The 22,185-nt window shown below is 63.0% G+C and overlaps 1 protein-coding gene across 1 annotated transcript in view; it reads right to left on the bottom strand.

Annotated features, from left to right (window-relative positions):
• Positions 1–3,766: 3,766 nt before the first annotated feature.
• The window catches only part of Wnt7a (Wnt family member 7A), a 51,381-nt gene continuing 32,962 nt past the window's right edge, over positions 3,767–22,185 (bottom strand). The window contains exon 4 of the mRNA XM_042680181.1: positions 3,767–4,246. Coding sequence (XP_042536115.1) covers positions 3,767–4,246 — 480 coding nt within the window. The remainder of the gene's footprint in view (positions 4,247–22,185) is intronic.

Genomic DNA, 22,185 nt, shown 5'->3' with positions numbered 1-22,185 from the left:
GCTGACTCCAGACAGGCTGCGTTCTGCCGAGGCCGTGGGCCCGCCGGGCCAGCGCCGTCCTGTGCGTGTGACTGCGCACACCGTGGCCACGTGTGCGGGCAGGCCCGGCCTCGTCATCGCCTGGTCAACACCGTGAAGCTGAACATGACCATCTCCCAGTGTGCTTCTGTGTTGTCTGGTGGCAGTTCAGGGATTTAATATTTGTTAGGCGGGTGCAGCCCTTTTGCTCTGGTTATTGTTGAGATTGGGTCTTGCTTTTGGCTGGACACAGATTCACTGTAATCTTAGCTTCCCGCAGCACTGAAAACCCCGTGCTGTGCCTTTTAATGGCAGGAGTGTCCCTTCTGAGGAGAGCGCCACGAGGGGCTGCGGTCACTGTGACCGACACGCGATGCGGCATGGGAGGGACGCGGCCCGGAGCGTGCCCGCCGCACCCGGCTGGACACGGCACCCTCTGCTCCAGGCTGCAGCGTCGCGCAGCGTGTGGATGCTGTGGGCTCTGCTGACACAGTGACACCCTCGCTCTTCCCTGAGACCAGGACAAAGCGGCTCCCCGGGCTCAGGCCACAGCTCAGACTCATCTGCTTTGCGCAAGGGACGCCCGTCTCCCCTCCCCCCCCCTCCCCGCCCCCGTGTCCACGCCCCTGCAGCATGGTTCGTGGCACCAGCTCCTCGCCCCAAGCCCACGTATTGCTCTCTTGAGCCTTGAGCTAGTGTCTTCTCAAGCTTAGAGTGTGTGTGTATGTGTGCGCGCACATGCATGTGGAGGTGTGTTCTTCCTGGCTTCATCTTGCTGCCTCTGTGTGTGTGTGTGTGCACGCGCGCATGCACGCACATGCATGTGGAGGTCTGTCCCTCCTGCCCCAGGCAGCACATCGTGGTAGTGAAGGTCCATCCCCAGGCAGCCTGGACGCCGTGTGACCTGCCATGAGCCCCGGCCCCCCCACACTGGTCCTCCTCCATCTCCAGCACAAGCGTTTGAGATGGGCCCTGGTCAGGCTGCGTGCCGTGACGAGAAGGCCAGGCTCGGCCTGCCGTCGTATTCGGCCTCACCCTCACCGCTGGCCAGCAAGCCAGGACGGGGAGGCCACACCCGGACGACCAGATGCTCAGCCTGTCTGAGAAGCTGGGGCTGGGGTGTAGCGAGCAGCAGTGTATTTGATGGGCCCATGAGGTCCTGTTCAACCTTGGCATCACAGAAGGAAAAAACCACTGGCCGCGTGGGAAAACCCACCTCCCGCATGGCAGTGGTGGCCTGTTTGGGGCAGCCCTCCGGAAGTCTTGCCCACACTGGGCCCCGGACCCTGGGCTGCCAACGTCCAAGGCCTGGACTTGTGACTGTTTGACTCGGCTTCTTCAGCTTGTGGACTTTTGATATCAGTTATGTTGAAATGCTACTCCAGGAATAAAACAAAGGGGAGAAGGAATAGCTTTGCTCACAATAGAGCCAAATATTTATTACCATAAGAATCTTATGACTGTGGGAAGGTTAGTAGCAGCAATAACAGTAACAACAACAATAATGAGCATTCATCCATCGTCTTGCAACTCAGGAGGCCACGCGGTCATTCCTGGGAGGCGCCTCACAATGGCCCGAGAAGTAGTGCTATTGTTGTGGTTTTACAGATGGAGAAACTGAGGCTCAAGTAGCTCTGAGCTGGGCACTCCGGCGGGTGGGGGTGGGGGTGGGCTGTGTGCCGTGGGAGCAGGCACTGGGCCGGCAGCCAGCCCACGGGCCCAGCCGCCCTCACGCCAGGCCCTTCTTCCCCCGGACAGTGCAGGAGGTCTTGGGAGTGACTTTGCTGAGCTCACATTCATGGAACTAAATCACACAGGACCTCCCTCCCTTGCTCCACTTGCCCGCGAGGCTAAGTACAGGGGCACTGCGGGCTGGGAAAGCCATCTGTCCACCCACCCCCCGTCCATCCACCCACCCAGCCATCCACCCACCCCCCTGTCCATCCACCCACCCAGCCATCCACCCACCCCCCTGTCCATCCACCCGCCCAGCCATCCACCCACCCCCCTGTCCATCCACCCACCCAGCCATCCACCCACCCTCCTGTCCATCCACCCGCCCAGCCATCCCTCTACTCCATCCCTCCTCCATGTCCACTCATCCAAACAACCAAGTGAAGAAAAAATTAAAACTATGTCAAGGGTAAACGCTGATCTGGCCATGTTTATTTTCCATGCTGCGTGTGACTCGGGCCGGTGCTGAAGCCCAGGAGTTGGATGGACACGGTCTAAGTCAGGGCTGAGGGCTCCACCCACAGCCCGAGGCCATGGCCTCCGGGGTCACCAGTTTTACCGGCAGGGGACAGCTCAGAGATGTCAGCTCCTACGGTTCCACACAATCACAGAAGTCCCTCGCTCTGTGTCACTGCATGCACACACACCGCAGAGACACACTGGGGGCCAGAAGATGCCCAGGTCACGGCTCCAGGCTCCTGGAGACACCCCCTGGGGTGTGTCAAGGCACAATCGTGTGAGTGCGAGCACACACACATGTAGGTGTACACAAGAGCGCCCACAGCCTCCTGGAGGATGTTTCTGTGTTGACAGACCCAGGGGTGCGGCTGAGGTACCGCTGAGACTGTCCTGGGAACAAGACCTCCAGGAGACCCCGGGAGCCTGGCCGTGCACGGCCTCCCCCCTGCCTAGGGACCGTGCCCACCTCCTGGGACACAGGCAGTAGCAGAGCTCAGCTAGGTGCCAGCGTCCTGAGCTGGCCTCCACCAGAGGACATGAGCCCAACCCTCCATAGTGGCTCAAACACCTGAGCTTACCAGGCCGAGCCCGGGCCTGGTGCCCCCCGGTTCTGTGGGTGGCACCCTGGCCCCAGGCCGCTGTCCAAGGATGACTGTGGCCTCCTTGGCAAATAGAACTCCAGAACCCAGTTGCAGGAGCGGGCACCGGCAGTAAGCACAGCTGCGGGACGACACGGGAGACACCATATAAATAAAGTAGTCATAGAAAAATAGTCTCTCACAAAATACTCTCCTCTCCAGTGCTCGCTCTCAGAAGACGGACACGGCTGTGAGTTACTACGAGTCCCCGCATCGTGCACACGCTCTCTCTCTCTCTCTCTCTCTCTCTCTCCCTCCTTCCCCTCTCACCTAATGGTAAAATTTGAACTAGGAGGACACAAGAACTGGAAATGTATTCTGGGTAAAAATGTCTCCAAATTTGGACTGGCTTAAACTTCTGGATAAGTAGCAGCAAACAGCAAAAAATATAAATGTGTGTATTATATATATATGTATGTATAAAGGACTTTGCTCTTTGTACTTAAACATCTAGTACTGTAAGGAGGAACTGCAAAATCGGCTAGTAGAATCATCTGGGCAAGAATAATTATGTACAGTTCCCCTTGGCTCCCAGCCCTAAGGTCAGAACCACCCTGCCGGGAGAGCCAGCGGTCCACTTGATTGCAGACAATGGATCCTGACGAGGTGGAGAATTTTTTTAATTAAATAAATTAATAGTATTTCTTATCAGAATAAATTGTTAAATATTGCTATGATGCGGCCCGAGGGTGAGTTCTCGGCGTGGAAGGCTGTGTTCCACCGTGAGGGGCTGAGGCCGTGTCTGGGAGCGGGGGGAGCAGCATCCGAGGTGGACGGGGGCTCTGCGGGGAGCCCGCCAGCGCCCCCTCTGCAGAGAAGACGGCCGGGTGCGTCTGCGGACCCCTGTGAGGGCGGCGGCGGCCCGCGGGGGAGGACGCCCAGGTGGCGGCAGAGCCCCGCGGCCCAGCCGGGCAGGCTCACTTGCAGGTGTACATCTCCGTGCGCTCGCTGCACGTGTTGCACTTGACGTAGCAGCACCAGTGGAACTTGCAGTTGCACTGCCACACGCGGGCGTACTGGTGGGTGTTGTAGCCACGGCCGCAGCACATGAGGTCGCAGCCGCTGGCCTGGGGCGCCGTCTTGTTGCAGGCGCGGCCCTGGGTGCCCACGCTGCCGGTCACGGGGTCCTCCTCGCAGTAATTGGGCGACTTCTCGATGTACACCAGGTCCGTGTCCATGGGCTTGCGGTAGGACAGGGGCTTCTTGATCTTGAGGAAGGTGGGCCGCTTGTTGCGGCTGGCGCGCACGGGCTCCACGTGCACGGCCTCGTTGTACTTGTCCTTGAGCACGTAGCCCAGCTCCCGGAACTGTGGCAGCGTGGTCCAGCACGTCTTGGTGGTGCAGGAGCCGGACACGCCGTGGCACTTACACTCCAGCTTCATGTTCTCCTCCAGGATCTGCAGGGCGGGAGGGGAGAGCACAGTGCGTGTCACTGCGGGTGAGGCCAGGCGCGGCCCCGCGCGGCCCCGCCCCTCCTCGCTGCCTGTGGCCGTGGCGTTCTCCATGCAAGGAACACGGACTTGTGTCCCCGCCCCGCTCACCTCCTTGGCTTTGGCACTGGGCCTACAGCCAGGACCCGCACCGCTGGGTCCTAGTTCAGTGCCAGGCTCAGTCCAGTCCAGAGCACACACAGGGTTCTCTTTCGTCTGCATAGAGCTAAGATCGACTGGGAACCAATACCTTTAAAACCTGGAGGGGTTCACTTCAAAGACAGGCTTCCAGGTTTTCTGGGCAACGCTGGGGTGGTAATCACCAGTGGAGCTGAGCCCCGACCCGTTTGCATGAATGGCACCAAGGCCAGCATAGCCATCCACCCTGGCCCAGCCGCTCAGCACTGCTGGGCTGTGCGCGTGTATGCGCACGCACACACACACGTCAGAGGCCTGGTCTTCAGTGATACCTCACAAAGGTGGATGGACACACCAGGGCTCGATGTTTCACTTCCAAGACATGTACCTTAGAGGTCCAGCCTGCATTTGTGCAAGGAACAGGACCCAGAATGTGTGTGGCAGCCTTGTCCCCAGGAGTGCCCGCCCTGACACCATCCAGATGCCCGCCCATCCACAGCCCAGAGGAACACAAAGCCCGTGACCACCAAGGGCCCTGCCACCACCGTGACAGGGCCACCCCAGAAATACAGAGAAAGAGGAGAATCACGAAAGCTCTCCAGGAATGGCTTCCTGTGAACCCAATGCCAGGGCAGGGATTTGTTCTTTTAGGAGCTCGTGTGGAGGGAGACAGTGAAGGAATGAGGCCCTGGCTCTCGTGGGAGGGCGGGGGGCTCGTGGAGGCCCTGGCTCTCGTGGGAGGGTGGGGGGCTCGTGGAGGCCCTGGCTCTCGTGGGGGGGCGGGGGGCTCGTGGAGGCCCTGGCTCTCGTGGGGGGGCGGGGGGCTTGTGGAGGCCCTGGCTCTCGTGGGGGGGGGCTTGTGGAGGCCCTGGCTCTCGTGGGGGGGGGCTCGTGGAGGCCCTGGCTCTCGTGGGGGGGGGCTCGTGGAGGCCCTGGCTCTCGTGGGGGGGCGGGGGGCTTGTGGAGGCCCTGGCTCTCGTGGGGGGGCGGGGGGCTCGTGGAGGCCCTGGCTCTCGTGGGGGGGGGCTTGTGGAGGCCCTGGCTCTCGTGGGGGGGGGCTTGTGGAGGCCCTGGCTCTCGTGGGGGGGGGCTCGTGGAGGCCCTGGCTCTCGTGGGGGGGGGCTGGTGGAGGCCCTGGCTCTCGTGGGGGGGCGGGGGGCTTGTGGAGGCCCTGGCTCTCGTGGGGGGGCGGGGGGCTCGTGGAGGCCCTGGCTCTCGTGGGGGGGGTCGTGGAGGCCCTGGCTCTCGTGGGGGGGGTCGTGGAGGCCCTGGCTCTCGTGGGGGGGGTCGTGGAGGCCCTGGCTCTTGTGGGGGGGTCGTGGAGGCCCTGGCTCTCGTGGGGGGGGCTCGTGGAGGCCCTGGCTCTCGTGGGGGGGGCTCCTGGAGGCCCTGGCTCTCGTGGGGGGGCTCGTGGAGGCCCTGGCTCTCGTGGGGGGGGTCGTGGAGGCCCTGGCTCTCGTGGGGGGGGTCGTGGAGGCCCTGGCTCTCGTGGGGGGGGGCTCGTGGAGGCCCTGGCTCTCGTGGGGGGGGGCTGGTGGAGGCCCTGGCTCTCGTGGGGGGGCGGGGGGCTTGTGGAGGCCCTGGCTCTCGTGGGGGGGGGCTGGTGGAGGCCCTGGCTCTCGTGGGGGGGCGGGGGGCTCGTGGAGGCCCTGGCTCTCGTGGGGGGGGTCGTGGAGGCCCTGGCTCTCGTGGGGGGGGTCGTGGAGGCCCTGGCTCTCGTGGGGGGGGTCGTGGAGGCCCTGGCTCTCGTGGGGGGGGGGCTCGTGGAGGCCCTGGCTCTCGTGGGTGGGCTCGTGGAGGCCCTGGCTCTTGTGGGGGGGGTCGTGGAGGCCCTGGCTCTTGTGGGGGGGTCGTGGAGGCCCTGGCTCTCGTGGGGGGGGCTCGTGGAGGCCCTGGCTCTCGTGGGGGGGGCTCCTGGAGGCCCTGGCTCTCGTGGGGGGGCTCGTGGAGGCCCTGGCTCTCGTGGGGGGGGTCGTGGAGGCCCTGGCTCTCGGGGGGGGGGTCGTGGAGGCCCTGGCTCTCGTGGGGGGGGTCGTGGAGGCCCTGGCTCTCGTGGGGGGGGTCGTGGAGGCCCTGGCTCTCGTGGGGGGGGTCGTGGAGGCCCTGGCTCTCGTGGGCGGGGGCTCGTGGAGGCCCTGGCTCTCGTGGGGGGGGTCGTGGAGGCCCTGGCTCTCGTGGGGGGGCGGGGGGCTCGTGGAGGCCCTGGCTCTCGTGGGGGGGGTCGTGGAGGCCCTGGCTCTCGTGGGGGGGGTCGTGGAGGCCCTGGCTCTCGTGGGGGGGGTCGTGGAGGCCCTGGCTCTCGTGGGGGGGGCTCGTGGAGGCCCTGGCTCTCGTGGGGGGGGGCTCGTGGAGGCCCTGGCTCTCGTGGGTGGGCTCGTGGAGGCCCTGGCTCTTGGGGGGGGGGCTCGTGGAGGCCCTGGCTCTCGTGGGGGGGGCTCCTGGAGGCCCTGGCTCTCGTGGGGGGGCTCGTGGAGGCCCTGGCTCTCGTGGGGGGGGTCGTGGAGGCCCTGGCTCTCGGGGGGGGGGGTCGTGGAGGCCCTGGCTCTCGTGGGGGGGGTCGTGGAGGCCCTGGCTCTCGTGGGGGGGCGGGGGGCTCGTGGAGGCCCTGGCTCTCGTGGGGGGGGTCGTGGAGGCCCTGGCTCTCGTGGGGGGGGTCGTGGAGGCCCTGGCTCTCGTGGGGGGGGTCGTGGAGGCCCTGGCTCTCGTGGGGGGGGCTCGTGGAGGCCCTGGCTCTCGTGGGGGGGGGCTCGTGGAGGCCCTGGCTCTCGTGGGTGGGCTCGTGGAGGCCCTGGCTCTTGGGGGGGGGGCTCGTGGAGGCCCTGGCTCTCGTGGGGGGGGCTCCTGGAGGCCCTGGCTCTCGTGGGGGGGCTCGTGGAGGCCCTGGCTCTCGTGGGGGGGGTCGTGGAGGCCCTGGCTCTCGGGGGGGGGGGTCGTGGAGGCCCTGGCTCTCGTGGGGGGGGTCGTGGAGGCCCTGGCTCTCGTGGGGGGGGGGGTCGTGGAGGCCCTGGCTCTCGTGGGGGGGCTCGTGGAGGCCCTGGCTCTCGTGGGGGGGGCTCGTGGAGGCCCTGGCTCTCGGGGGGGGTCGTGGAGGCCCTGGCTCTTGGGGGGGGGTCGTGGAGGCCCTGGCTCTCGTGGGGGGGGTCGTGGAGGCCCTGGCTCTCGTGGGGGGGGTCGTGGAGGCCCTGGCTCTCATGGGGGGGCTCGTGGAGGCCCTGTCTCTCGTGGGGGGGGCTCGTGGAGGCCCTGGCTCTCGTGGGGGGGGCTTGTGGAGGCCCTGGCTCTCGTGGGGGGGGCTCGTGGAGACCCTGGCTCTCGTGGGGGGGCCTTGTGGAGGCCCTGGCTCTCGTGGGGGGGGGTCGTGGAGGCCCTGGCTCTCGTGGGGGGCTCGTGGAGGCCCTGGCTCTTGTGGGGGGGCTCGTGGAGGCCCTGGCTCTCGTGGGGGGGCTCGTGGAGGCCCTGGCTCTCGTGGGGGGGCTCGTGGAGGCCCTGGCTCTCGTGGGGGGGTCGTGGAGGCCCTGGCTCTTGTGGGGGGGGCTCGTGGAAGCCCTGGCTCTCGTGGGGGGGTCGTGGAGGCCCTGGCTCTCGTGGGTGGGCTCGTGGAGGCCCTGGCTCTCGTGGGGGGGGTTGTGGAGGCCCTGGCTCTCGTGGGGGGGGCTCGTGGAGGCCCTGGCTCTCGTGGGGGGGGTTGTGGAGGCCCTGGCTCTCGTGGGGGGGGGGGGTCGTGGAGGCCCTGGCTCTCGTGGGGGGGCTCGTGGAGGCCCTGGCTCTCGTGGGGGGGCTCGTGGAGGCCCTGGCTCTCGTGGGGGGGTCGTGGAGGCCCTGGCTCTCGGGGGGGGGCTCGTGGAGGCCCTGGCTCTCGTGGGGGGGGTTGTGGAGGCCCTGGCTCTCGTGGGGGGGGCTCGTGGAGGCCCTGGCTCTCGTGGGGGGGGTTGTGGAGGCCCTGGCTCTCGTGGGGGGGGTCGTGGAGGCCCTGGCTCTCGTGGGGGGGCTCGTGGAGGCCCTGGCTCTCGTGGGGGGGCTCGTGGAGGCCCTGGCTCTCGTGGGGGGGTCGTGGAGGCCCTGGCTCTCGGGGGGGGGGCTCGTGGAGGCCCTGGCTTTCGTGGGGGGGCGGGGGCTCGTGGAGGCCCTGGCTCTCGTGGGGGGGCTCGTGGAGGCCCTGGCTCTCGTGGGGGGGCTCGTGGAGGCCCTGGCTCTCGTGGGGGCTCGTGGAGGCCCTGGCTCTCGTGGGGGGGGTCGTGGAGGCCCTGGCTCCATGGAGTCTGCCTTGATGATCAGAGCTGTTCTCAGGACCCTTGCACGAAGTGGTTTCTTACCATGTATAGAAAGTGCAGTTGTCAGTAAACGTGAAAAGACACTCAGTATCCTTAGTCAAGAGGAAAGTGAGAACCAAACCCACTCCACTCTGGTACGGCCAGCGCCAGAAGTGGACAATGGGAAGATAGCGCTGGGAGGCAGAGCCGAGGCCCTGCGCCGGGCACAGCGCTGAGGTCACCGCTGCCGACGCGGCACACAGATACCCCCAGATACCCAACGAAAATGCTGTTGCTACGGATAAGGACAGTGCGCTGCGTATTTTTAAAAGCCAGAGGGGAGGATTTTGAATGTTTTCATCAAATAGCTTAAGTGGCTGTATTGTGTGTGGTAGCTTATACCAGTAAAGCCATTTTATTGAAAAAGACATCCCGTAGCTCTAGAAAGTTCTAGAATGAAAGCAGCACAAATACCAGTGTGATTGTTCCTGCTGCGGTGGTCCCTGGACAACAGGCCCGGAGCCAAAGGCCCTGGGCGTGGATGCCACTGTCTCACGCCACGTCCCTCAGCCTGCTTCCCTCCGCGGTGACCACGGAAGCCTCAGGCCATGGTAGCTCTGAATGGGCCTCTAGTCAGGTGACCACCAGAGCCTCAGGGACGGCATTTAGTGGGTGTAATCACAGCTGGCCCGGCCAGGGCTGGAGAGGGCCACAGAAGAGGAAGCGAGCACAGGACATGGCTGCATTCCTCACCTCCCTGTTCCTGCCCTCAAAGCCAGGCACTTCAGGGTCAGGGGGTCTGAGGCTGAGAATCCCCCGCGATGGCCCAGCCCGGCACCTTCCCAGAGCCTGGCATGTAGCAGGTGTTCAGGACGTGCCCCGGGGTACTTCGCCCAGCCCTCCGTAACTGAGCCACCCTCCAGCCTTGGTAAAGAGCAGCAGGGATGCCCGGTCCCATTCCGTAGCTCCCACCTCCACCACACAGAAGCAGACAGGAGGGAAGACGTGCCTGAGGCTGGCTCCGGTCCCAGCAGGCCTGACCCCTGGGGTTTGGCCAGTGCATGTCTCACCGGAGGCCAGGGGACAGGGAGAAAGTCCTGTCACTGCCCACTCCCTGCTAGGCTCCAAAGGGCGGCTGAGCTCTGTCAGGCTCCCATTCCTGCGGGGGCCTCCATTCTGTACACCCGAGCACCTCTGTACACCCTGGCCTCCTCCATCCACGGAGCACTCAGCACGTGTGACTGCACACTGCTTAAAAACAGTTCCACAGCCATACAGCCTGAGAGCGGAGGCTTCACCCAGTTACAGTGCGCAGTGCAGTATCTCCACACTGTGCCCCGGAGCTGTGCAGACATCCGTACCGTCTAATTCTACCCTTCTCCTCACAGCCGGTCCTCAGCCCCTCCCCCAGGCCTGGCCTGCTCTGGGCCCTCAGGGAAGGTGCGGGACAGCAGCTGGCTGTCCGTGCGCTGGGCGCCTGTCACCGGGCACGGTGTCCAGGTCTCATCCCGACTGCAGCTGCAGCCCGTGTCAGAACGGCCTCCCCGTCACGGCTGAACTCAGCCCCTGATGCGGGTTGTGTTTAAACTCTCCTTTATTCCCAACCTGGCCCTGCTGTGGGGATCCTCCTGGTGCCTCCACGGGGCACCTGGCCTCTGAGTGCCGCCGCCCCGCTGTGGCTAGCCGTGCTCTCCCAGGCCTCGGCCGTGCCCCTGCATCCTGGTCGGGAAGGCCAGGCTTTATCCCCACTCACAACCTGAGGCCACAGTTGTACTGGGCGTGCGCTGTGGTAAGAGTCTCATGGAGACCCGGAAAGGCTAGAAAAATGTACAGACCCGCAGGGACAGCGAGAGGGCCGGCTCTGCACTTAGCGAGGGCCATTCTGCAAGGCGCATTGTGAAGAGGAGAAAGCAGGGGCTGGGGATGCGTAGAGACCTGCACCCCCTGCTTCTGGAGAACAGGATCGTCACAGTGTCCAACAGGAGAAGTGGGGGGGGGGCGGTGGCTGCCCCCAGGGAGGACACTAGGCGCCGGAGGGCACAGCAGGCAGCCGAGGAGAGGGACATCTTCAGAGGTCACTGAGCGCGGCCTCCTCACCTGCTGGTCCATGCGGGATGCGGCCCTTCCCAGACTGAACCGTGCTCAGTGCAGACAGAAGAGAGGCGAACACCTACCACTTCCCATACGAAATACAGGCTGCAGCTCGGCGCTGGTGGCTCACACCCATAACCCTAGCTACTCAGGAGTCTGAGACCTGAAGGACTGGGGTTCCAAGCCAGCGCAGGCGGAAAGGTCCACAAGATTCTATCTCCTCTCAATTGGCAAAATGCCGGATTAGAGGCATGGATCAAGTTGTAGAGCACCAGCTATAAGCCAAAAAAAGGCAAGCAACCATGTGAAACCCTGTATTCAAGGCCTAGTACCTGCACCAAAAAATTAAAAATAAGTAAATAAATGACGGGGGGAAAAACCTTGAAAATCGCAGAAGCACAGATAGGAGGGACTTCAGAAAGACTGAGCTTCAGACGCCTACTGGCTAAAGAGTCAGTGGGTGGAGGCCGCATGGTCAGAGCTAATGCGCAGTGAGGGAGCAGCTGGTCATCTTTGTGATTCCTAGAACTAGGTAGGGTATGCTGGGCAGATTGGCGGAAACAGAGCCGCTGGGTGTATGGATACACACCTGCCATCCAAGTGCTTGGGAGACTGAGGCAGGAGGATGGTGAGTTCAAGGCCTGCCGCACTGTGTATCAAGTTTGAGGCCAGCCTAGACGACAGTGGAAACCCTGTCTCAAAAAAGTAAACAGAGCCCGGCTGGGGGCCGGAGCTGCTTAGCTTAGAGGTGCCATCTCGGGGACGCCTGGTGCTGTTCCACAGCTCTGCCGACCCATCCTGGGACATGAGCAGGAGGGACCCCAAGAGGATGGGGGTCCAGGGAAGCAGACCTTGCTGGGCCCAGGGGTGGGGCCGCAGCCCAACCCCTTCCCTGCCCGCAGCAGCCATGGCCCACACCTGTCTGGAGCAGCAGGAAGGACTTTCCGCACTGCTGGAGGGAGAAATATCAATCTCCTCCTGACAGGTCCCCCAGGAAGTGCAACAATGCCCCAGATGCTGCCCCGACCCAGAATTACTCAAGGCGAGGCTCTTGGGCGCAGGAGGAGAAACTTGGCTCCAGAAAATTCCTTGATTCATCCTGCCAAATAGATGGTATCTAAGTTGGCCTGCTGTGTCCACCCGGCTCCGGCAGCCCGGAGGAGCCAGAGTGAACTTCCTGGAGAAGGAACAGGTCTCGAGGGAGGGGGCCGGTGGCTCCCGCTCAGTCCCTGCCATGGGCACCACGGAAAGCAACTCCTCCAAGCATTCAGAAAGGCCTTTTAAGAACCAGACGGCTCTGCAAGCCTAGCTTCTCAGGAGGCAGACACGGGAAGGATTGCAGTTTAGAGGCTTGCACAGAAAGCTGTGAGGCCCCCTGGTCCAATCAGAGGCCCTAGCCTCTGCTTCTCCTCCTCTCCCTCCCTCCCTCCGCTCTGCCCGCCCCGCCTCTCCTCCCTCCTGCCGCATTCCTCTGGGCAACTCCGATGGAAGTGGGAAGGTGGCCTTTTTTCCTCCTGTAAACGTTTGGGTATCTTCTCTTTGGTTACATTCTTTAAGTCACACGGACGCACCGACTTCAGGCAAGTGTTTCTCGCTCAGGTGGGCGCAGGCCAGGCTGCATTCCGCAGGGCCTGGCGGGCACCGCAGGGAGGGGCCTGGGCCCGGCCCTCTCCAGGTCACCAGGGCCAGCACCCCAGCCGCCCCACCGTGAACTGACCTCGCTCCAGTCCTGGGGTCTAGCAAGGCCTGCGTCTCAAACAGCCCCTGACTGCAGACGGGCCTTTCTAGAGTGCTGCTCATCCAGTTCCCTGCTGTGCACGCGCACAGGCACAGAACACGGCCTCACACGCGTGCACTACCCCAGTCACGCGTGTGTGCGGGCTGTCTCCCCGCGTCCACACGTCCACTGCGCACCCTCCCACCCGGCCGGTGAGAGCCGCTCACGGAGGCCTGGCCGCCCTCGCAGGACCTCAGGGCCTTTTCAACAGTGGGGCGCACCCAGAGGAGCCGGGGTGGGGGGACGCGCCTGTGCTCCAGGGGCACCCCGCTCTGCCTGCCGCCCAACGCCGCTCCCTCCCCTGCACTGACAGACATCCCGATGACCCCTCAGTGACCCGGCCCGTGGCACACGTGCCTGCCCCGAGCCAGGGGCCAGGGGACCCGCCGGCTCTGCAGTGGGAAGTGGCCAGCCTCCAGCGGCAGAGGCTGTGAAGGAAAGCGGCTTCCTGTCCACAGCCTGCCGGAGCGCGGTGTGTGGAAGGGGGTCCACACGGATGGGGTACCCGTTCAGCACGGCCCGAGTCTGCCCTCAGGGCTCCTTACTGCTGACGGACTCGGCCTGGCGGATCTGTGGGGCACTGCTGCTGAGGGCTGACGGGGGCTGGGAAGCCGGGGTGGGACCTGGGCCCCTCGCTTTGGCTCCGCCCCCCCCCCCCCCCCCCCCCGCGTCGCCCCTTGCACCCGGCCCGGTCCTCCACGCGCTGCTCACGGCACTGGCCGCGGCGGGTCCTTGCGTGCGGGCGTGCTCGAGCCGCAGGCCCTTTTCACCTGATGGCACTGTGCCTGGCACACTCCCTCCTCCTCCAACGTTTCCTTCTGCCTCTGGTTCAGACACAGTGACACCCCCGCCTCGCCTGTGTTTTGCCCTCAAACAGGAGCTGGTGTAGGGAACAGTCAGTGCCTCCCAGGAGATCACAGGTGGCCAAAGGACAGGGACTCTGTTGTCCCCTGTGACTCCAGTGGCTGGCCAGTGGCCGGGACACAGTGCTCAGCAAGTACTTGCCCGGTGACTTGTGGACTAGCAGCGCTCTCACGGATGAGGCCCGAGCTGATAGCGCTGACCGCGGGGGCCAGAGGAGGAAGTGGACCGCAGGGTCCCGTCCTAGCATGGACGGGCTCAGCGCAGTCAAGGGACGGGAAGCGGCATGTGAGCTGGGCGGGCTGGGCTCCACTGAGCTCAGTCCCCCCTCTGGACGGTGGGTCTCTAACAGGTGGCACTTGAGACGCGGTCTCGAGTGACCACCCCGAGCACAGACCTGACATCTCAGTAGACGCTGAACGACATCAGCCAGGCAGAGCCGCCGTTAAACAGGAAGAGCCATGCGGGAACCAGGCGCCGGCCATCTTCCAGGGGCTGGCCCTGTAGGCCCACTGGGTAATGAGCTGGCACTGCTCTGCCCAGGGCCACGCCAGCTCCACATCACCCACCAGGACCCGGGGACGCAGAGCCGGGGTCTGCGGCACGGCCACTCAGGCACAACTTTGGAAGGTGGACCTCATGGGTGAACAAACGCCTCCCACACAGCGCGAAGGCCAGGCCCAAAACACACACCTGCGCACATCCACACCCAGACGCAGAGCATACCTGCGCACATCCAAACCCAGACCCAAAACACACACCTGCACACATCCACACCCAGACCCGGAGCACACACCTGCACACATCCACACCCAGACCCGGAGCACACCTGCACACATCCACACCCAGACCCGGAGCACACCTGCACACATCCACACCCAGACCCGGAGCACACCTGCACACATCCACACCCAGACCCGGAGCACACCTGCACACATCCACACCCAGACCCAAAACACACACCTGCACACATCCACACCCAGACCCGGAGCACACACCTGCACACATCCACACCCAGACCCGGAGCACACACCTGCACACATCCACACCCAGACCCGGAACACACACCTACACACATCCACGCCCAGACCCGGAGCACACCTGCACACATCCACACCCAGACCCAAAACACACACCTGCACACATCCACACCCAGACCCGGAACACACACCTGCACACATCCACACCCAGACCCGGAGCACACCTACACACATCCACACCCAGACCCGGAACACACCTGCGCACATCCACACCCAGACCTGGAACACACCTACACACATCCACACCCAGACCCAAAACACACACCTGCACACATCCACACCCAGACCCGGAGCACACACCTGCACACATCCACACCCAGACCCGGAGCACACCTGCACACATCCACACCCAGACCCAAAACACACACCTGCACACATCCACACCCAGACCCAAAACACACACCTGCACACATCCACACCCAGACCCAAAACACACACCTGCACACATCCACACCCAGACCCAAAACACACACCTGCACACATCCACACCCAGACCCGGAGCACACCTGCACACATCCACACCCAGACCTGGAGCACACCTGCACACATCCACACCCAGACCCGGAGCACACCTACACACATCCACACCCAGACCCGGAGCACACCTGCACACATCCACACCCAAACCCAAAACACACACCTGCACACATCCACACCCAGACCCGGAGTACACCTACACACATCCACGCCCAGACCCGGAGCACACCTGCACACATCCACACCCAGACCCAAAACACACACCTGCACACATCCACACCCAGACCCGGAGCACACCTGCACACATCCACACCCAGACCCGGAGTACACCTACACACATCCACGCCCAGACCCGGAGCACACCTGCACACATCCACACCCAGACCCGGAGCACACCTACACACATCCACACCCAGACCCGGAGCACACCTGCACACATCCACACCCAGATCCAAAACACACACCTGCACACATCCACACCCAGACCCAAAACACACCTGCACACATCCACACCCAGACCCGGAGCACACCTGCACACATCCACACCCAGACCCAAAACACACACCTGCGCACATCCACACCCAGACCCGGAGCACACCTGCACACATCCACACCCAGACCCGGAACACACACCTGCACACATCCACACTCAGACCCAAAACACACACCTGCGCACATCCACACCCAGACCCAAAACACACACCTGCGCACATCCACACCCAGACCCAAAACAGACACCTGCACACATCCACACCCAGACCCGGAACACACACCTGCACACATCCACACCCAGACCCGGAACACACCTGCGCACATCCACACCCAGACCCGGAGCACACCTGTGCACATCCACACCCAGACCCGGAGCACACCTGCGCACATCCACACCCAGACCCAAAACACACACCTGCACACATCCACACCCAGACCCGGAACACACACCTGCGCACATCCACACCCAGACCCGGAGCACACCTGTGCACATCCACACCCAGACCCGGAGCACACCTGTGCACATCCACACCCAGACCCAGAACACACACCTGTGCACATCCACACCCAGACCCGGAGCACACCTGCACACATCCACACCCAGACCCGGAGCACACCTACACACATCCACACCCAGACCCGGAATACACACCTGGGCACATCCACACCCAGACCCGGAGCACACCTGCACACATCCACACCCAGACCCGGAGCACACCTGCGCACATGCACACCCAGACCCAAAACACACACCTGCACACATCCACACCCAGACCCGGAACACACACCTGCGCACATCCACATCCAGACCCGGAGCACACACCTGCACACATCCACACCCAGACCCGGAGCACACCTGCACACATCCACGCCCAGACCCGGAGCACACCTACACACATCCACACCCAGACCCGGAACACACACCTGGGCACATCCACACCCAGACCCGGAGCACACCTGCACACATCCACACCAGGACCCAAAACACACACCTGCACACATCCACACCCAGACCCAAAACACACACCTGCGCACATCCACACCCAGACCCGGAACACACACCTGCACACATCCACACCCAGACCCGGAACACACACCTGCACACATCCACACCCAGACCCAAAACACACACCTGCACACATCCACACCCAGACCCGGAACACACCTACACACATCCACACCCAGACCCGGAACACACCTGCACACATCCACACCCAGACCCGGAGCACATACCTGTGCACATCCACACCCAGACCCGGAACACACACCTGCGCACATCCACACCCAGACCCGGAACACACCTGCACACATCCACACCCAGACCCAGGGCACACCTGCACACATCCACACCCAGACCCAAAACACACCTGCGCACATCCACACCCAGATGCAGAGCACACACGTGTGCACATCCACACCCAGATCCAAAACACACACCTGTGCACATCCACACCCAGATCCAAAACACACACCTGCACACATCCACACCCAGACCCAAAACACACACCTGTGCACATCCACACCCAGACCCGGAGCACACACCTGTGCACATCCACACCCAGACCCGGAGCACACCTGCACACATCCACACCCAGACCCGGAGCACACCTGCACACATCCACACCCAGACCCAAAACACACACCTGCGCACATCCACACCCAGACCCGGAGCACACCTGCACACATCCACACCCAGACCCAAAACACACACCTGCGCACATCCACACCCAGACCCGGAGCACACCTGCACACATCCACACCCAGACCCGGAGCACACCGCACATCCACACCCAGACCCGGAGCACACCTGCGCACATCCACACCCAGACCCAAAACACACACCTGCGCACATCCACACCCAGACCCGGAACACACCTACACACATCCACACCCCACCCGGAGCACACCTGCACACATCCACACCCAGACCCAAAACACACACCTGCGCACATCCACACCCAGACGCAGAGCACACACGTGTGCACATCCACACCCAGATCCAAAACACACACCTGCACACATCCACACCCAGACCCGGAGCACACCTGCACACATCCACACCCAGACCTGGAGCACACCTGCACACATCCACACCCAGACCCGGAGCACACCTACACACATCCACACCCAGACCCGGAGCACACCTACACACATCCACACCCAGACCCGGAGCACACCTGCACACATCCACACCCAGATCCAAAACACACACCTGCACACATCCACACCCAGACCCAAAACACACCTGCACACATCCACACCCAGACCCGGAGCACACCTGCACACATCCACACCCAGACCCAAAACACACACCTGCGCACATCCACACCCAGACCCGGAGCACACCTGCACACATCCACACCCAGACCCGGAACACACACCTGCACACATCCACACTCAGACCCAAAACACACACCTGCGCACATCCACACCCAGACCCAAAACACACACCTGCGCACATCCACACCCAGACCCAAAACACACACCTGCGCACATCCACACCCAGACCCGGAACACACACCTGCACACATCCACACCCAGACCCGGAACACACCTGCGCACATCCACACCCAGACCCGGAGCACACCTGTGCACATCCACACCCAGACCCGGAGCACACCTGCGCACATCCACACCCAGACCCAAAACACACACCTGCACACATCCACACCCAGACCCGGAACACACACCTGCGCACATCCACACCCAGACCCGGAACACACACCTGCGCACATCCACACCCAGACCCAGAGCACACCTGCGCACATCCACACCCAGACCCAGAACACACACCTGCACACATCCACACCCAGACCCGGAGCACACCTGTGCACATCCACACCCAGACCCGGAGCACACCTGTGCACATCCACACCCAGACCCAGAACACACACCTGTGCACATCCACACCCAGACCCGGAGCACACCTGCACACATCCACACCCAGACCCGGAGCACACCTACACACATCCACACCCAGACCCGGAATACACACCTGGGCACATCCACACCCAGACCCGGAGCACACCTGCACACATCCACACCCAGACCCGGAGCACACCTGCGCACATGCACACCCAGACCCAAAACACACACCTGCACACATCCACACCCAGACCCGGAACACACACCTGCGCACATCCACATCCAGACCCGGAGCACACACCTGCACACATCCACACCCAGACCCGGAGCACACACCTGCGCACATCCACATCCAGACCCGGAGCACACACCTGCACACATCCACACCCAGACCCGGAGCACACCTGCACACATCCACGCCCAGACCTGGAGCACACCTACACACATCCACACCCAGACCCGGAACACACACCTGGGCACATCCACACCCAGACCCGGAGCACACCTGCACACATCCACACCAGGACCCAAAACACACACCTGCACACATCCACACCCAGACCCAAAACACACACCTGCGCACATCCACACCCAGACCCGGAACACACACCTGCACACATCCACACCCAGACCCGGAACACACACCTGCACACATCCACACCCAGACCCAAAACACACACCTGCACACATCCACACCCAGACCCGGAACACACCTGCACACATCCACACCCAGACCCGGAGCACATACCTGTGCACATCCACACCCAGACCCGGAACACACACCTGCGCACATCCACACCCAGACCCGGAACACACCTGCACACATCCACACCCAGACCCGGAGCACACCTGCACACATCCACACCCAGACCCAAAACACACCTGCGCACATCCACACCCAGATGCAGAGCACACACGTGTGCACATCCACACCCAGATCCAAAACACACACCTGTGCACATCCACACCCAGATCCAAAACACACACCTGCACACATCCACACCCAGACCCAAAACACACCTGTGCACATCCACACCCAGACCCGGAGCACACACCTGTGCACATCCACACCCAGACCCGGAGCACACCTGCACACATCCACACCCAGACCCGGAGCACACCTGCACACATCCACACCCAGACCCAAAACACACACCTGCGCACATCCACACCCAGACCCGGAGCACACCTGCACACATCCACACCCAGACCCAAAACACACACCTGCGCACATCCACACCCAGACCCGGAGCACACCTGCACACATCCACACCCAGACCCGGAGCACACCGCACATCCACACCCAGACCCGGAGCACACCTGCGCACATCCACACCCAGACCCAAAACACACACCTGCGCACATCCACACCCAGACCCGGAACACACCTACACACATCCACACCCCACCCGGAGCACACCTGCACACATCCACACCCAGACCCAAAACACACACCTGCGCACATCCACACCCAGATGCAGAGCACACACGTGTGCACATCCAAACCCAGATCCAAAACACACACCTGTGCACATCCACACCCAGGTCCAAAACACACACCTGCACACATCCACACCCAGACCCAAAACACACACCTGTGCACATCCACACCCAGACCCGGAGCACACACCTGTGCACATCCACACCCAGACCCAAAACACACACCTGCGCACATCCACACCCAGACCCGGAACACACCTGCGCACATCCACAACCAGACCCGGAGCACACCTGCACACGTCCACACCCAGACCCGGAGCACACCTGCACACGTCCACACCCAGACCCGGAGCACACCTGTACACGTCCACACCCAGACCCGGAGCACACCTGCGCACGTCCACACCCAGACCCGGAGCACACCTGCACACATCCACACCCAGACCCGGAGCACACACCTGCACACATCCACACCCAGACCCGGAACACACCTGCACACGTCCACACCCAGACCCGGAGCACACCTGCACACATCCACACCCAGACCCGGAGCACACCTGCGCACATCCACACTCAGACCCGGAGCACACTTGCACACATCCACACCCAGACCCGGAGCACACCTGCACACGTCCACACCCAGACCCGGAGCACACCTGCACACATCCACACCCAGACCCGGAGTACACCTGCACACATCCACACCCAGACCCGGAGCACACACCTGGGCACATCCACACCCAGATCCAAAACACACACCTGCACACATCCACACCCAGACCCGGAGCACACACCTGCACACATCCACACCCAGACCCAAAACACACACCTGCACACATCCACACCCAGACCCAAAACACACACCTGCACACATCCACACCCAGACCCAAAACACACACCTGCACACATCCACACCCAGACCCAAAACACACACCTGCACACATCCACACCCAGACCCAAAACACACACCTGCACACATCCACACCCAGACCCGGAGCACACCTGCACACATCCACACCCAGACCCGGAGCACACCTGCGCACATCCACACCCAGACCCGGAGCACACCTGCACACGTCCACACCCACCCTGTCTCGTGTGATACTGGCCACACAGTCCCGGCTGCCCCCCAGGGTGGATGAATCGTGAGAACTGTGAGGCAGACTGCAGCCGTGATGGTGACATTCCCTGAGGGTGGAGAGAAGGGACAGGATGGCGTGCAGGAGGCCTGCTCCAGAGCCCTCGCCCACCAGCCCGGAGAAGGGGCAGGATGGCATGCAGGAGGCCTGCTCCGGAGCCCTCGCCCGCCAGCCCGAAGAAGGGGCAGGATGGCATGCAGGAGGCCTGCTCCGGAGCCCTCGCCCGCCAGCCCGAAGAAGGGGCAGGATGGCGTGCAGGCCTGCTCCGGAGCCCTCACCCACCAGCCCGGAGAAGGGGCAGGATGGCGTGCAGGAGGCCTGCTCCGGAGCCCTCGCCCGCCAGCCCAGAGAAGGGGCAGGATGGCGTGCAGGAGGCCTGCTCCAGAGCCCTCGCCCGCCAGCCCAGAGAAGGGGCAGGATGGCGTGCAGGAGGCCTGCTCCGGGAGCCCTTGCCCGCGCACGCCGCTCCACCCCACGCTGTTCTAGTCCCGACGCTTTGCTGCCCACTGGCCAGGACTCCTGGCACCCCGGTGCCATTTGACCTACGTTATACACAGAATGTAGCCTCTCTACATTAGAGCATTATTCGGCCGTAAGAGAAGTACTATGGCTGGTTTCCTGCCACGGTGGTGAAGTGCTGTCAGGAGGAGCGGTTTGTTTTGAGCCACGGTCACCTGGCCCTGTTGCTTTGGCGCTGTGGTGGCTCCGTACAAAGTGTGGAGGAGCCGCCCGCCTCGTGTGAAGGACACAGGAGCCGGAGGAGCCAGGGGCCCCATAGCCCTTCAAGACACATCCGACGACCTCACTTCCTCCTGCAGGCCCTACCTCTTAGCAGTCTCCTTCCTTAGCTGGGTGAGCAGACTTACGCCTACAGTGCTCTAGCTCCGTGGGAGGCTGAGCTCAGGAAGACTGCAGTTCAAGACCAGCCTGGACCAAAAGTTCTCAAGATTCCATCTCAGTGTGGTGGCCTGCTGCCTGTCACCCCAGCAACATAAGAGGCATAAATAAGATGGTTGAGGTGTCCAGGCTGGTCCAAGCAAACAAGAAAAAGCTGGTTCAAACAGTAAAGAAGGTACTGGGGCTGGTGGTTCACGCCTGTAATCCTAGCTACTCGTGAGGCCGAGATCTGAGGATTGCAGTTCAAAGCCAGCCCAGGCAGGAAAAATCCGTGAGACTCATCTCTGATTAACCACTTAAAAACCAGAAGAAGACCTGTGGCTCCAAGTAGTAAAGTGCTAGCCTCGAGCAAAATAGCTCAGCCAGCACCCAGGCCCCAAGCTCCAGTCCCAACCAAGACTGAGAAAAACATAATGAAGGCAAGAATGGCTGTGAGCAT

Source organism: Dipodomys spectabilis, unplaced genomic scaffold (assembly GCF_019054845.1).
Source record: "Dipodomys spectabilis isolate Male_0828 unplaced genomic scaffold, ASM1905484v1 ptg000054l, whole genome shotgun sequence".
Classification (NCBI taxonomy): domain Eukaryota; kingdom Metazoa; phylum Chordata; class Mammalia; order Rodentia; family Heteromyidae; genus Dipodomys; species Dipodomys spectabilis.
Note: the sequence above shows the minus strand (reverse complement) of the source record. Positions and strands in the feature narration are given on the sequence as shown.